At 53.4% G+C, this 14,348-nt stretch overlaps 2 protein-coding genes across 2 annotated transcripts in view; both read left to right on the plus strand.

The window, feature by feature from the left end:
- LOC109433256 (uncharacterized) overlaps positions 1–14,348 on the plus strand; it is a 363,056-nt gene that overhangs the window by 322,575 nt on the left and 26,133 nt on the right. The gene's annotated exons all lie outside the window — the stretch shown is intronic.
- On the plus strand, positions 7,223–13,752 carry LOC134284163 (uncharacterized). The gene is made up of 2 exons (XM_062842537.1): positions 7,223–13,486; positions 13,544–13,752. Exon 1 carries the CDS (start codon positions 7,228–7,230, stop codon positions 13,204–13,206), a length of 5,979 nt encoding a protein of 1,992 aa, XP_062698521.1. The 5' UTR covers positions 7,223–7,227; the 3' UTR covers positions 13,207–13,486; positions 13,544–13,752.

The following is a 14,348-nucleotide window of genomic DNA, read 5'->3' on the forward strand; positions in this document are numbered from 1 at the left end:
TTGGCTGTGCTGGAAATTCAAGCGCGTAACTCTGGCGGCGATGGAAGATCCCCCCCGGAATTACGGGGAGGGGGTATGTTAGGACAACCCAACATCGAGCAACCGTCCGCACGGCGCAGATGAAGGTGACAGCTGGGCAGCGGTATGGTGTGCGTGATAGGTAGGCGAATTGAGGTCGTCGAATTCCGACAGGCAGAAAATGTAAACACAGAGAGAGAGAGTAGTAGATGATTTGTACATTTAGTAGGATTGTGGCCATTGCAAATTTGGTGAAATAGAAAAGTGAATTCTAGTGCAAAGTTTTAGTTTGCTATTTGTTGTTAAAGATTTTGTTTGAGTGAAAGCGGACGATATTGAGAACGAGCTGGAGATCCGGGAAGCTAGATAGGGTATTTCGGATACAGCTGTAAGTAAGATTGCAAATGAGATATTATCAAACATTTATTATTGTCACGAATTGTAGATCATCAAGCGAGTCCCGAGCAGTCGAAGATAACCTGAAAGGGGTAAAAAGGGATTAAAGAAACTATAAAATGTAAGTTGATAAAAGTAGTTTTAAGAATGTTTGAAGATTGCTAATATGAATAAATTTAGTTTCAAGCTGCTGTACAATAAACACTGCTGTGGAAATTACGTTTCGCAAATTACTCCGAAACTTTTGACGCGAACATTCTTGAAAATTTTATAATGTCGCGATCAATTCAAGACCCGGAAAAGACGGGATTTAACTGCGCGGGATGTCGTCGTCCGGATGATGACGAAAGTGAGATGGTGTTTTGTGATCATTGCCAGCGGTGGTACCATTTCGGGTGCGCCGGTGTTTCGGCTGAAGTGAGGGATGTTTCGTGGTCCTGTGAAGAGTGTCTGCGGCGTTCGGCGGACAAAGAGGGGCCTCCCGGCCTGGAAGAGGAGTGCGAGAAACTCGAGAAGGAGATGGAGAAGGAGAGACAGGCCATGGAACTGCAAACGATCCTACACAGGAAGCGGCTGGAACACCAAAAGAAGCTGTTTCTGCTGCGGCAGGAAGCGGAAAGAGAAAGGCGCGAAATGGAGTTGGCGTACGAGAAGGAGCAAATGGAGCTACAAGCGGCCGAAGAAGAAGCGCACCGGAAGAAGCGCGACGAAGTGCTGAAGCAGGTGCAGAAAAGGCTGGAGAAAGTGAAGCTCGATTCGGCGAGGGAAGAGGTAGCGGAACTGGAGGAAGATGGAGCATCCGGAGGCGAAAAAGGAGGAGCCAAGGAAGGTAGGAAGTCCAAGCAAGCGAAGCCGGGGATGAAACAGCCGGAAGAAGAGGAGCCTGAGAAGCGAAAGTCGGGCAAATCGGACCGGAAACTAGCTAAACCGGCCAAAGCAGACCGCGAGGATTACCGTGGAGCCTTCAGCAAGTTCTCCACACCGAAGGCATCTGGAATTGCACCACCCGTCCTGCAGGACATAACCTCGCTCCCAGCGGTGAGCCACAAGAAAACTCCGCTCGGCCATCCGGAGGTGCAGAAGAAGAAGAAGAGGCCACAGTTCGAAGAAGACGTCGCTCTACGCTCGTACCAAGTCAGCGAACCAAGTGAAGAGGAGTCCGAAGAATCGGATTCAGAGTCGGAAGAAGAGAGTTCGTCGCAGGAAGAAGACTTCGGAATGCAATCCGAGGTAATGGTGCGTGGTCCAACGAAGGCCCAACTCTCCGCTCGGCAGTTTCTGTCAAAGAAGCTTCCGACATTCACGGGGCGGCTCGAGGAATGGCCGATGTTTATCAGCGTCTACGAGACGTCCACAACGGCGTGCGGGTTTTCGAACGTCGAGAATCTGGCGCGACTTCAAGAGTGTTTGAAGGGTCAAGCACTAGAAGCGGTAAGAAGCAGGCTCCTACTTCCGAGTGCAGTACCGCAAATCATCAAAACCTTGCGGATGCTGTACGGCAGGCCTGAGCAGTTGCTGAACATGCTGCTGTCGAACGTGCGGAAGGCACCGTCTCCAAGAGCGGACAAGTTGGCGTCGTTCATCCAGTTCGGTGTCGTCGTGCAGCAGTTAACCGATCATTTGGAGGCGACAGGTCTGACAGCGCATCTCATCAACCCGATGCTCATCCAGGAGTTGACGGAGAAGTTGCCGGCCAGTACGCAGCTGGAATGGGTGCGGTATCGGAGGAAGGCCCAACTCGTGACGCTCCGGACATTATCCAACTTTCTCTCGAGGATTGTCAAGGATGCTAGCGAGATCACTCCGTATTGCGAGTCGGCGTCCGTCGCATCGGACCAAGCGTTCCGGAAGAAGAACGGAAGGAAGGAGAAGGAAGGTTTCCTGCACACGCACAGTGTCGAAGCCAGTGCAGCCAATCAAGTCCCGAGTCGGGAGAAGAAGCCGTGCAGGATCTGCGGTCGCTACGATCATCGGATCCGGAACTGTGAGAGCTTCAAAAGGCTGCGAATGCCTGAAAGATGGGAGGCGGTCCGGAAGTGGAAGCTGTGTTACCTGTGCCTCAACGAACACGGAAGCGCCCGATGCAAGCTCAACCTGCGATGCAACGTGAACCAGTGCACCGAGCGACATAATCCGCTGCTTCACATCGACCAATCCGTTGGCGCGAACTGCAACGTGCATCTCCATCGACAGTCGGTGATTTTCCGGATGATACCGATCACGTTGTACAACGGGAAGAATGCTATCGATACCATCGCTTTCCTTGACGAGGGGTCGTCGTATACGCTACTGGAGAAGTCGCTGGCGATTGCGTTACAAGTCCAAGGAGTGACGCAGCCGCTTAGAGTGACATGGACAGCGGGAGTATCCAGAGTGGAGAAACATTCCCAGAAGGTGGAGCTATTCATCTCGGCCAGAGGAGCGACGCAGCGTTTCCGCATCAAGGCAGCTCATACGGTGGAGAGTTTGAAGTTGCCACAGCAAAACGTGGCTATGTCGGAGATCATCAGTGGGCATTCTCACCTGCGTGGACTTCCAGCGACCGAATTTCCGAGTGGAGCTCCACAAATCCTCATCGGTCTCAAGGATATCCATCTCTACGCCCCGCTGGAATCAAGGATTGGTAAGCCTGACGAACCGATCGCCGTCCGATCGAAGCTAGGCTGGACGATCTACGGGCCGACGTGTGCAAGCCGGAACGAGCCCGGCATTGTTGGTCACCATGATTGCGAAACGGTGACGAATCAAGAGTTGCACGACATGTTGCGAAGCCACTACACCCTGGAAGAGTCGGTGATTTCCGTAGCGCTACTGCCGGAATCCGAAGAAGACAAGCGAGCGAAGGCGATCCTCAACAGTACGACCGTACGAGTTGGCGACCGTTTTGAGACGGGGCTATTGTGGAAGGAGGACAAGGTGCGGTTTCCCGACAGCTATTCGATGGCGGCGAAACGATTCCGCTGTCTGGAGAGGCGGCTAGCGAAAGACGACCAGCTGCGCAAGAAGGTGAGCGAGCTGATCAACGATTATGCAGCGAAAGGCTACATTCACGTAGCGACAGAGGCCGAACTGAGGCGGTTCGAGCCGAACGAAGTGTGGTACCTGCCGATCAGCGTGGTGGTGCATCCAAAGAAGCCGGGAAAAGTGCGTCTGGTGTGGGACGCAGCAGCGGCGGTCAACGGAGTATCGCTGAACTCACAACTGCTGAAGGGACCGGACATGTTAACTCCACTCCCCAACGTCCTAGCGAAATTCCGTGAGCGAGTAGTAGGCTTCGGCGGCGACATCAAGGAAATGTACCTCCAAGTTCGAGTGCGAGACGCAGACAAGAGAGCGCGGTTTGTATTCCGTGGAAGTGAGTCAGAGAAGATGGAGGTCTACATCATAGACGTGACGATGTTCGGCGCGACAAGCTCTCCGTGTACGGCGCAATACATCAAGAACCGGAACGCAGAAGAGTATGCCGGACAGTTTCCGGAAGCGGCCGAAGCGATTGTGGAAAACCATTACGTGGACGACTATTTCGATAGCACGGACACGGTCGAAGAAGCGGTGAAGCGGGCCCAAGAGGTGAAGTTCGTCCATTCCAAAGGCGGATTCGAGATCCGGAACTGGGTGTCCAATTCGGGCGCATTTCTGGAAGGCATCGGCGAGCGTGCACCTGATCAAAGCGTTCAGTTTCTTCAGAACAAGGAGTCAAATCTAGAGCGAGTCCTGGGAATAGTGTGGAATCCAGTCAGCGACGAATTCACGTTCCTGGCCAAGTTCCGGGAAGATCTGGCGCCGTATTTCTCCGGCGAACGTCGACCGACAAAAAGAGTGGTGATGAGCAGCGTTATGAGCCTGTTCGATCCGCTAGGAATGCTGGCTACCTTCGTTATCCACGGGAAAATGATGATCCAAGATCTGTGGCGTAGTGGCAGCGACTGGGACCAACCAATCGACGACGAAAGCTGCGAAAAGTGGAATCGGTGGATTGCTCGGCTCCCGGAGATCGAGAACGTGAAAATTCCCCGTTTCTACTTCCAAGGTTCGAGATCAGTGGATTACAACACTGTACAGCTTCACGTGCTGGTAGACGCCAGCCAAGATGCGTATGGAGCAGCAGCATACTTCCGTGTGCTCACGGGAAACGGGCCACTTTGCGCGCTGGTGATGGCGAGGTCGAAGGTAGCTCCATTAAAGATGATGTCCATCCCGAGGCTGGAGCTGCAGGCGGCGGTGATCGGAGCAAGGTTGCTGCAAACCGTCGTGGAAGCGCACTCGCTGGAAATCAAGCAGCGGTTCATCTGGTCAGATTCCAGAACAGTCGTATCATGGATCCATTCGGAGCAGCGTAGGTACAAACCGTTCGTGGCTTTCCGGATCGGCGAGATTCTCAGCCTGACGAAGCACAGCGAGTGGCGGTGGATTTCCACGAAGAACAATATCGCCGACGATTTGACGAAGTGGAAGAGCGGCAGCAGTTTGGATTCGAACGGACCGTGGTTTCGAGGTCCGAGATTCCTTTATCAGCCGGAACAGCGATGGATGAAGCAGGAAGTGGTAGAGCCGAACACGCCAGAAGAGGTTCGGGCATGCCATCTGTTCCACGACCTTTCAGCAGAAGAGCCGATGGTCGACGTGTCCCGCATTTCCCGTTGGAAAGTGCTGGTCCGGACGGTAGCATGCGTGTACCGTTTCAAATCTAACTGCGACAGGAAGCGGAAAGGGCTGGCGATCGAGGCTGTTCCGGCACCACCAAGAGTGCGAAGCGCAGCGAAGAAGGCAATACCAGCGATAACAGTCCCACTGAAGCGAGAGGAGTATCAGCGAGCGGAAACGTACCTGTGGCGGTCGGCGCAGGCCGATGTCTACGGAGAAGAAATCAAGACGTTGGCGAAGAACCGTGAAGTTCCACGCGGCGAGTGGCAGCCGATAGAAAAGTGTAGCAGCCTGTACAACGATAGCCCGTTTTTGGACGCGGATGGTGTGCTCCGGATGGAAGGCAGAGCGGCTCAGGGTTCATTTCTCCCTTTTGAATTGCGGTTTCCGGTGATTCTTCCGAAGCGGCATCCCACCACTCGGAAGTTGCTTGAGTTCTATCACCAGCAGGCGGCTCACGCAAACGCGGAGACAGTGATCAACGATGTCCGGCAACGTTTCCGGATCCCGAATCTACGAGCGGAGTTGAAGGCGGTGGCGAAGGCTTGCGTGTGGTGCAGAACAAAGAAGTGCGCGCCGAAGATTCCCAGGATGGCTCCCCTTCCGTTGGCGCGGATCACTCCTGGCTGGCGGCCGTTCAGCTTCACAGGGGTGGACTATTGCGGTCCGGTCACAGTTACTGTTGGGCGTAGGTCGGAAAAGCGATGGATCTGCCTCTTCACGTGCATGACGACGAGAGCGATTCATCTGGAAGTGGCCCACAGTTTGACGGCGCAGGCGTGTTTGATGGCGATCCGGCGTTTTGTGTGTCGGCGGGGCAAACCGGTGGAATTCTACTCCGACAACGGAACGAATTTCCAGGGAGCGAGCAAAGAGATTATGTGGAAGATAGAGGGGGACTGTGAAGAAGCGATGACGGATGCGAGGACCAGGTGGAATTTTAATCCACCGAGCGCGCCCCACATGGGCGGAGTTTGGGAGCGGCTAGTTCGTTCCGTGAAAGCAGCACTGGCGGTGCTAAATGACGGAAGACGATTGACGGACGAAGTGCTGTTGACTACGTTGGCAGAAGCAGAGGATCTGGTGAATTCGCGTCCGTTGACGTACTCTGGACTTGGTCCGGAAGCAAGCGAAGCGTTGACACCGAACCACTTCGTGAAAGGTCCAGAGGTGGCGGTAGAGCGGGTTCGGAAGACAGACGAGGGTGAAGCGTTGCGGGACCTCTACAAGCGATCGCAGGCACTGGCAGACCGCCTGTGGAAGCGATGGGTAGCGGAGTACGTGCCAGCAATCAACCAGCGTACCAGGTGGCACGCAGAGGTACAACCGATCAGCCAGGGCGACCTGGTGTATATAGCGGACGAAGGAGCGAGGAAGAGTTGGACGCGAGGCGTGGTCAGCAAGGTGTACCCAGGCCCTGATGGACGAGTACGGCAAGCACTGGTCAAGACGGCGAAAGGGGAGTTCAGGCGTCCGGTGGCGAAGTTGGCTGTGCTGGAAATTCAAGCGCGTAACTCTGGCGGCGATGGAAGATCCCCCCCGGAATTACGGGGAGGGGGTATGTTAGGACAACCCAACATCGAGCAACCGTCCGCACGGCGCAGATGAAGGTGACAGCTGGGCAGCGGTATGGTGTGCGTGATAGGTAGGCGAATTGAGGTCGTCGAATTCCGACAGGCAGAAAATGTAAACACAGAGAGAGAGAGTAGTAGATGATTTGTACATTTAGTAGGATTGTGGCCATTGCAAATTTGGTGAAATAGAAAAGTGAATTCTAGTGCAAAGTTTTAGTTTGCTATTTGTTAAAGATTTTGTTTGAGTGAAAGCGGACGATATTGAGAACGAGCTGGAGATCCGGGAAGCTAGATAGGGTATTTCGGATACAGCTGTAAGTAAGATTGCAAATGAGATATTATCAAACATTTATTATTGTCACGAATTGTAGATCATCAAGCGAGTCCCGAGCAGTCGAAGATAACCTGAAAGGGGTAAAAAGGGATTAAAGAAACTATAAAATGTAAGTTGATAAAAGTAGTTTTAAGAATGTTTGAAGATTGCTAATATGAATAAATTTAGTTTCAAGCTGCTGTACAATAAACACTGCTGTGGAAATTACGTTTCGCAAATTACTCCGAAACTTTTGACGCGAACATTCTTGAAAATTTTATAATGTCGCGATCAATTCAAGACCCGGAAAAGACGGGATTTAACTGCGCGGGATGTCGTCGTCCGGATGATGACGAAAGTGAGATGGTGTTTTGTGATCATTGCCAGCGGTGGTACCATTTCGGGTGCGCCGGTGTTTCGGCTGAAGTGAGGGATGTTTCGTGGTCCTGTGAAGAGTGTCTGCGGCGTTCGGCGGACAAAGAGGGGCCTCCCGGCCTGGAAGAGGAGTGCGAGAAACTCGAGAAGGAGATGGAGAAGGAGAGACAGGCCATGGAACTGCAAACGATCCTACACAGGAAGCGGCTGGAACACCAAAAGAAGCTGTTTCTGCTGCGGCAGGAAGCGGAAAGAGAAAGGCGCGAAATGGAGTTGGCGTACGAGAAGGAGCAAATGGAGCTACAAGCGGCCGAAGAAGAAGCGCACCGGAAGAAGCGCGACGAAGTGCTGAAGCAGGTGCAGAAAAGGCTGGAGAAAGTGAAGCTCGATTCGGCGAGGGAAGAGGTAGCGGAACTGGAGGAAGATGGAGCATCCGGAGGCGAAAAAGGAGGAGCCAAGGAAGGTAGGAAGTCCAAGCAAGCGAAGCCGGGGATGAAACAGCCGGAAGAAGAGGAGCCTGAGAAGCGAAAGTCGGGCAAATCGGACCGGAAACTAGCTAAACCGGCCAAAGCAGACCGCGAGGATTACCGTGGAGCCTTCAGCAAGTTCTCCACACCGAAGGCATCTGGAATTGCACCACCCGTCCTGCAGGACATAACCTCGCTCCCAGCGGTGAGCCACAAGAAAACTCCGCTCGGCCATCCGGAGGTGCAGAAGAAGAAGAAGAGGCCACAGTTCGAAGAAGACGTCGCTCTACGCTCGTACCAAGTCAGCGAACCAAGTGAAGAGGAGTCCGAAGAATCGGATTCAGAGTCGGAAGAAGAGAGTTCGTCGCAGGAAGAAGACTTCGGAATGCAATCCGAGGTAATGGTGCGTGGTCCAACGAAGGCCCAACTCTCCGCTCGGCAGTTTCTGTCAAAGAAGCTTCCGACATTCACGGGGCGGCTCGAGGAATGGCCGATGTTTATCAGCGCCTACGAGACGTCCACAACGGCGTGCGGGTTTTCGAACGTCGAGAATCTGGCGCGACTTCAAGAGTGTTTGAAGGGTCAAGCACTAGAAGCGGTAAGAAGCAGGCTCCTACTTCCGAGTGCAGTACCGCAAATCATCAAAACCTTGCGGATGCTGTACGGCAGGCCTGAGCAGTTGCTGAACATGCTGCTGTCGAACGTGCGGAAGGCACCGTCTCCAAGAGCGGACAAGTTGGCGTCGTTCATCCAGTTCGGTGTCGTCGTGCAGCAGTTAACCGATCATTTGGAGGCGACAGGTCTGACAGCGCATCTCATCAACCCGATGCTCATCCAGGAGTTGACGGAGAAGTTGCCGGCCAGTACGCAGCTGGAATGGGTGCGGTATCGGAGGAAGGCCCAACTCGTGACGCTCCGGACATTATCCAACTTTCTCTCGAGGATTGTCAAGGATGCTAGCGAGATCACTCCGTATTGCGAGTCGGCGTCCGTCGCATCGGACCAAGCGTTCCGGAAGAAGAACGGAAGGAAGGAGAAGGAAGGTTTCCTGCACACGCACAGTGTCGAAGCCAGTGCAGCCAATCAAGTCCCGAGTCGGGAGAAGAAGCCGTGCAGGATCTGCGGTCGCTACGATCATCGGATCCGGAACTGTGAGAGCTTCAAAAGGCTGCGAATGCCTGAAAGATGGGAGGCGGTCCGGAAGTGGAAGCTGTGTTACCTGTGCCTCAACGAACACGGAAGCGCCCGATGCAAGCTCAACCTGCGATGCAACGTGAACCAGTGCACCGAGCGACATAATCCGCTGCTTCACATCGACCAATCCGTTGGCGCGAACTGCAACGTGCATCTCCATCGACAGTCGGTGATTTTCCGGATGATACCGATCACGTTGTACAACGGGAAGAATGCTATCGATACCATCGCTTTCCTTGACGAGGGGTCGTCGTATACGCTACTGGAGAAGTCGCTGGCGATTGCGTTACAAGTCCAAGGAGTGACGCAGCCGCTTAGAGTGACATGGACAGCGGGAGTATCCAGAGTGGAGAAACATTCCCAGAAGGTGGAGCTATTCATCTCGGCCAGAGGAGCGACGCAGCGTTTCCGCATCAAGGCAGCTCATACGGTGGAGAGTTTGAAGTTGCCACAGCAAAACGTGGCTATGTCGGAGATCATCAGTGGGCATTCTCACCTGCGTGGACTTCCAGCGACCGAATTTCCGAGTGGAGCTCCACAAATCCTCATCGGTCTCAAGGATATCCATCTCTACGCCCCGCTGGAATCAAGGATTGGTAAGCCTGACGAACCGATCGCCGTCCGATCGAAGCTAGGCTGGACGATCTACGGGCCGACGTGTGCAAGCCGGAACGAGCCCGGCATTGTTGGTCACCATGATTGCGAAACGGTGACGAATCAAGAGTTGCACGACATGTTGCGAAGCCACTACACCCTGGAAGAGTCGGTGATTTCCGTAGCGCTACTGCCGGAATCCGAAGAAGACAAGCGAGCGAAGGCGATCCTCAACAGTACGACCGTACGAGTTGGCGACCGTTTTGAGACGGGGCTATTGTGGAAGGAGGACAAGGTGCGGTTTCCCGACAGCTATTCGATGGCGGCGAAACGATTCCGCTGTCTGGAGAGGCGGCTAGCGAAAGACGACCAGCTGCGCAAGAAGGTGAGCGAGCTGATCAACGATTATGCAGCGAAAGGCTACATTCACGTAGCGACAGAGGCCGAACTGAGGCGGTTCGAGCCGAACGAAGTGTGGTACCTGCCGATCAGCGTGGTGGTGCATCCAAAGAAGCCGGGAAAAGTGCGTCTGGTGTGGGACGCAGCAGCGGCGGTCAACGGAGTATCGCTGAACTCACAACTGCTGAAGGGACCGGACATGTTAACTCCACTCCCCAACGTCCTAGCGAAATTCCGTGAGCGAGTAGTAGGCTTCGGCGGCGACATCAAGGAAATGTACCTCCAAGTTCGAGTGCGAGACGCAGACAAGAGAGCGCGGTTTGTATTCCGTGGAAGTGAGTCAGAGAAGATGGAGGTCTACATCATAGACGTGACGATGTTCGGCGCGACAAGCTCTCCGTGTACGGCGCAATACATCAAGAACCGGAACGCAGAAGAGTATGCCGGACAGTTTCCGGAAGCGGCCGAAGCGATTGTGGAAAACCATTACGTGGACGACTATTTCGATAGCACGGACACGGTCGAAGAAGCGGTGAAGCGGGCCCAAGAGGTGAAGTTCGTCCATTCCAAAGGCGGATTCGAGATCCGGAACTGGGTGTCCAATTCGGGCGCATTTCTGGAAGGCATCGGCGAGCGTGCACCTGATCAAAGCGTTCAGTTTCTTCAGAACAAGGAGTCAAATCTAGAGCGAGTCCTGGGAATAGTGTGGAATCCAGTCAGCGACGAATTCACGTTCCTGGCCAAGTTCCGGGAAGATCTGGCGCCGTATTTCTCCGGCGAACGTCGACCGACAAAAAGAGTGGTGATGAGCAGCGTTATGAGCCTGTTCGATCCGCTAGGAATGCTGGCTACCTTCGTTATCCACGGGAAAATGATGATCCAAGATCTGTGGCGTAGTGGCAGCGACTGGGACCAACCAATCGACGACGAAAGCTGCGAAAAGTGGAATCGGTGGATTGCTCGGCTCCCGGAGATCGAGAACGTGAAAATTCCCCGTTTCTACTTCCAAGGTTCGAGATCAGTGGATTACAACACTGTACAGCTTCACGTGCTGGTAGACGCCAGCCAAGATGCGTATGGAGCAGCAGCATACTTCCGTGTGCTCACGGGAAACGGGCCACTTTGCGCGCTGGTGATGGCGAGGTCGAAGGTAGCTCCATTAAAGATGATGTCCATCCCGAGGCTGGAGCTGCAGGCGGCGGTGATCGGAGCAAGGTTGCTGCAAACCGTCGTGGAAGCGCACTCGCTGGAAATCAAGCAGCGGTTCATCTGGTCAGATTCCAGAACAGTCGTATCATGGATCCATTCGGAGCAGCGTAGGTACAAACCGTTCGTGGCTTTCCGGATCGGCGAGATTCTCAGCCTGACGAAGCACAGCGAGTGGCGGTGGATTTCCACGAAGAACAATATCGCCGACGATTTGACGAAGTGGAAGAGCGGCAGCAGTTTGGATTCGAACGGACCGTGGTTTCGAGGTCCGAGATTCCTTTATCAGCCGGAACAGCGATGGATGAAGCAGGAAGTGGTAGAGCCGAACACGCCAGAAGAGGTTCGGGCATGCCATCTGTTCCACGACCTTTCAGCAGAAGAGCCGATGGTCGACGTGTCCCGCATTTCCCGTTGGAAAGTGCTGGTCCGGACGGTAGCATGCGTGTACCGTTTCAAATCTAACTGCGACAGGAAGCGGAAAGGGCTGGCGATCGAGGCTGTTCCGGCACCACCAAGAGTGCGAAGCGCAGCGAAGAAGGCAATACCAGCGATAACAGTCCCACTGAAGCGAGAGGAGTATCAGCGAGCGGAAACGTACCTGTGGCGGTCGGCGCAGGCCGATGTCTACGGAGAAGAAATCAAGACGTTGGCGAAGAACCGTGAAGTTCCACGCGGCGAGTGGCAGCCGATAGAAAAGTGTAGCAGCCTGTACAACGATAGCCCGTTTTTGGACGCGGATGGTGTGCTCCGGATGGAAGGCAGAGCGGCTCAGGGTTCATTTCTCCCTTTTGAATTGCGGTTTCCGGTGATTCTTCCGAAGCGGCATCCCACCACTCGGAAGTTGCTTGAGTTCTATCACCAGCAGGCGGCTCACGCAAACGCGGAGACAGTGATCAACGATGTCCGGCAACGTTTCCGGATCCCGAATCTACGAGCGGAGTTGAAGGCGGTGGCGAAGGCTTGCGTGTGGTGCAGAACAAAGAAGTGCGCGCCGAAGATTCCCAGGATGGCTCCCCTTCCGTTGGCGCGGATCACTCCTGGCTGGCGGCCGTTCAGCTTCACAGGGGTGGACTATTGCGGTCCGGTCACAGTTACTGTTGGGCGTAGGTCGGAAAAGCGATGGATCTGCCTCTTCACGTGCATGACGACGAGAGCGATTCATCTGGAAGTGGCCCACAGTTTGACGGCGCAGGCGTGTTTGATGGCGATCCGGCGTTTTGTGTGTCGGCGGGGCAAACCGGTGGAATTCTACTCCGACAACGGAACGAATTTCCAGGGAGCGAGCAAAGAGATTATGTGGAAGATAGAGGGGGACTGTGAAGAAGCGATGACGGATGCGAGGACCAGGTGGAATTTTAATCCACCGAGCGCGCCCCACATGGGCGGAGTTTGGGAGCGGCTAGTTCGTTCCGTGAAAGCAGCACTGGCGGTGCTAAATGACGGAAGACGATTGACGGACGAAGTGCTGTTGACTACGTTGGCAGAAGCAGAGGATCTGGTGAATTCGCGTCCGTTGACGTACTCTGGACTTGGTCCGGAAGCAAGCGAAGCGTTGACACCGAACCACTTCGTGAAAGGTCCAGAGGTGGCGGTAGAGCGGGTTCGGAAGACAGACGAGGGTGAAGCGTTGCGGGACCTCTACAAGCGATCGCAGGCACTGGCAGACCGCCTGTGGAAGCGATGGGTAGCGGAGTACGTGCCAGCAATCAACCAGCGTACCAGGTGGCACGCAGAGGTACAACCGATCAGCCAGGGCGACCTGGTGTATATAGCGGACGAAGGAGCGAGGAAGAGTTGGACGCGAGGCGTGGTCAGCAAGGTGTACCCAGGCCCTGATGGACGAGTACGGCAAGCACTGGTCAAGACGGCGAAAGGGGAGTTCAGGCGTCCGGTGGCGAAGTTGGCTGTGCTGGAAATTCAAGCGCGTAACTCTGGCGGCGATGGAAGATCCCCCCCGGAATTACGGGGAGGGGGTATGTTAGGACAACCCAACATCGAGCAACCGTCCGCACGGCGCAGATGAAGGTGACAGCTGGGCAGCGGTATGGTGTGCGTGATAGGTAGGCGAATTGAGGTCGTCGAATTCCGACAGGCAGAAAATGTAAACACAGAGAGAGAGAGTAGTAGATGATTTGTACATTTAGTAGGATTGTGGCCATTGCAAATTTGGTGAAATAGAAAAGTGAATTCTAGTGCAAAGTTTTAGTTTGCTATTTGTTAAAGATTTTGTTTGAGTGAAAGCGGACGATATTGAGAACGAGCTGGAGATCCGGGAAGCTAGATAGGGTATTTCGGATACAGCTGTAAGTAAGATTGCAAATGAGATATTATCAAACATTTATTATTGTCACGAATTGTAGATCATCAAGCGAGTCCCGAGCAGTCGAAGATAACCTGAAAGGGGTAAAAAGGGATTAAAGAAACTATAAAATGTAAGTTGATAAAAGTAGTTTTAAGAATGTTTGAAGATTGCTAATATGAATAAATTTAGTTTCAAGCTGCTGTACAATAAACACTGCTGTGGAAATTACGTTTCGCAAATTACTCCGAAACTTTTGACGCGAACAACAACTTTTTACCAACCATTCATCAGGTCGCCTAAGGAGCCGCGATTTGAAGTGTCGCATGCATGGGTTCGGTTCACTTTTATATATTTACATCTGGCAGGACATACGGAACCGGTTCCGGAACACTACCGGTAGAATCTTTGTCTGAGACTATTTTCTTGCTTATCATTCATCAAGTTATTGAAAAAGCCGCGACTTGATATGTCGCATGCCTGGGTTTGCTCCACTGTTATATTTGGCCACTTCCGGCGGGACCTCTGGAACCGGTTTTGGAACACCGGTATTTTCGTATGTGATCTGAGACCATTTTCTTGCTAACCGTTCATCAGGTTATCGCAAAGGGCGCGATTTGACGTGTCGCTTGCATGGGTTTGTTTCATTTTTATATTTGTCGAATTCCGGCGGAACGCCCGGAACCGGTTCAGGAACACTACCGGTTCAGATATGATCTGAGACTATTTTCCTGTTAACCGTTCATCAGGTTATTGAAAAAGCTGCGATTTGATGAGTCGCATGTATGGGTTTGGTTCACTTTTATATTTGGCCACTTCTGGTGGGACCTTCGGAACCGGTTCCGGAACATCACCGGTTCAGATAT

This window comes from Aedes albopictus, chromosome 3, assembly GCF_035046485.1.
Source record: "Aedes albopictus strain Foshan chromosome 3, AalbF5, whole genome shotgun sequence".
Classification (NCBI taxonomy): Eukaryota; Metazoa; Arthropoda; class Insecta; order Diptera; family Culicidae; genus Aedes; species Aedes albopictus.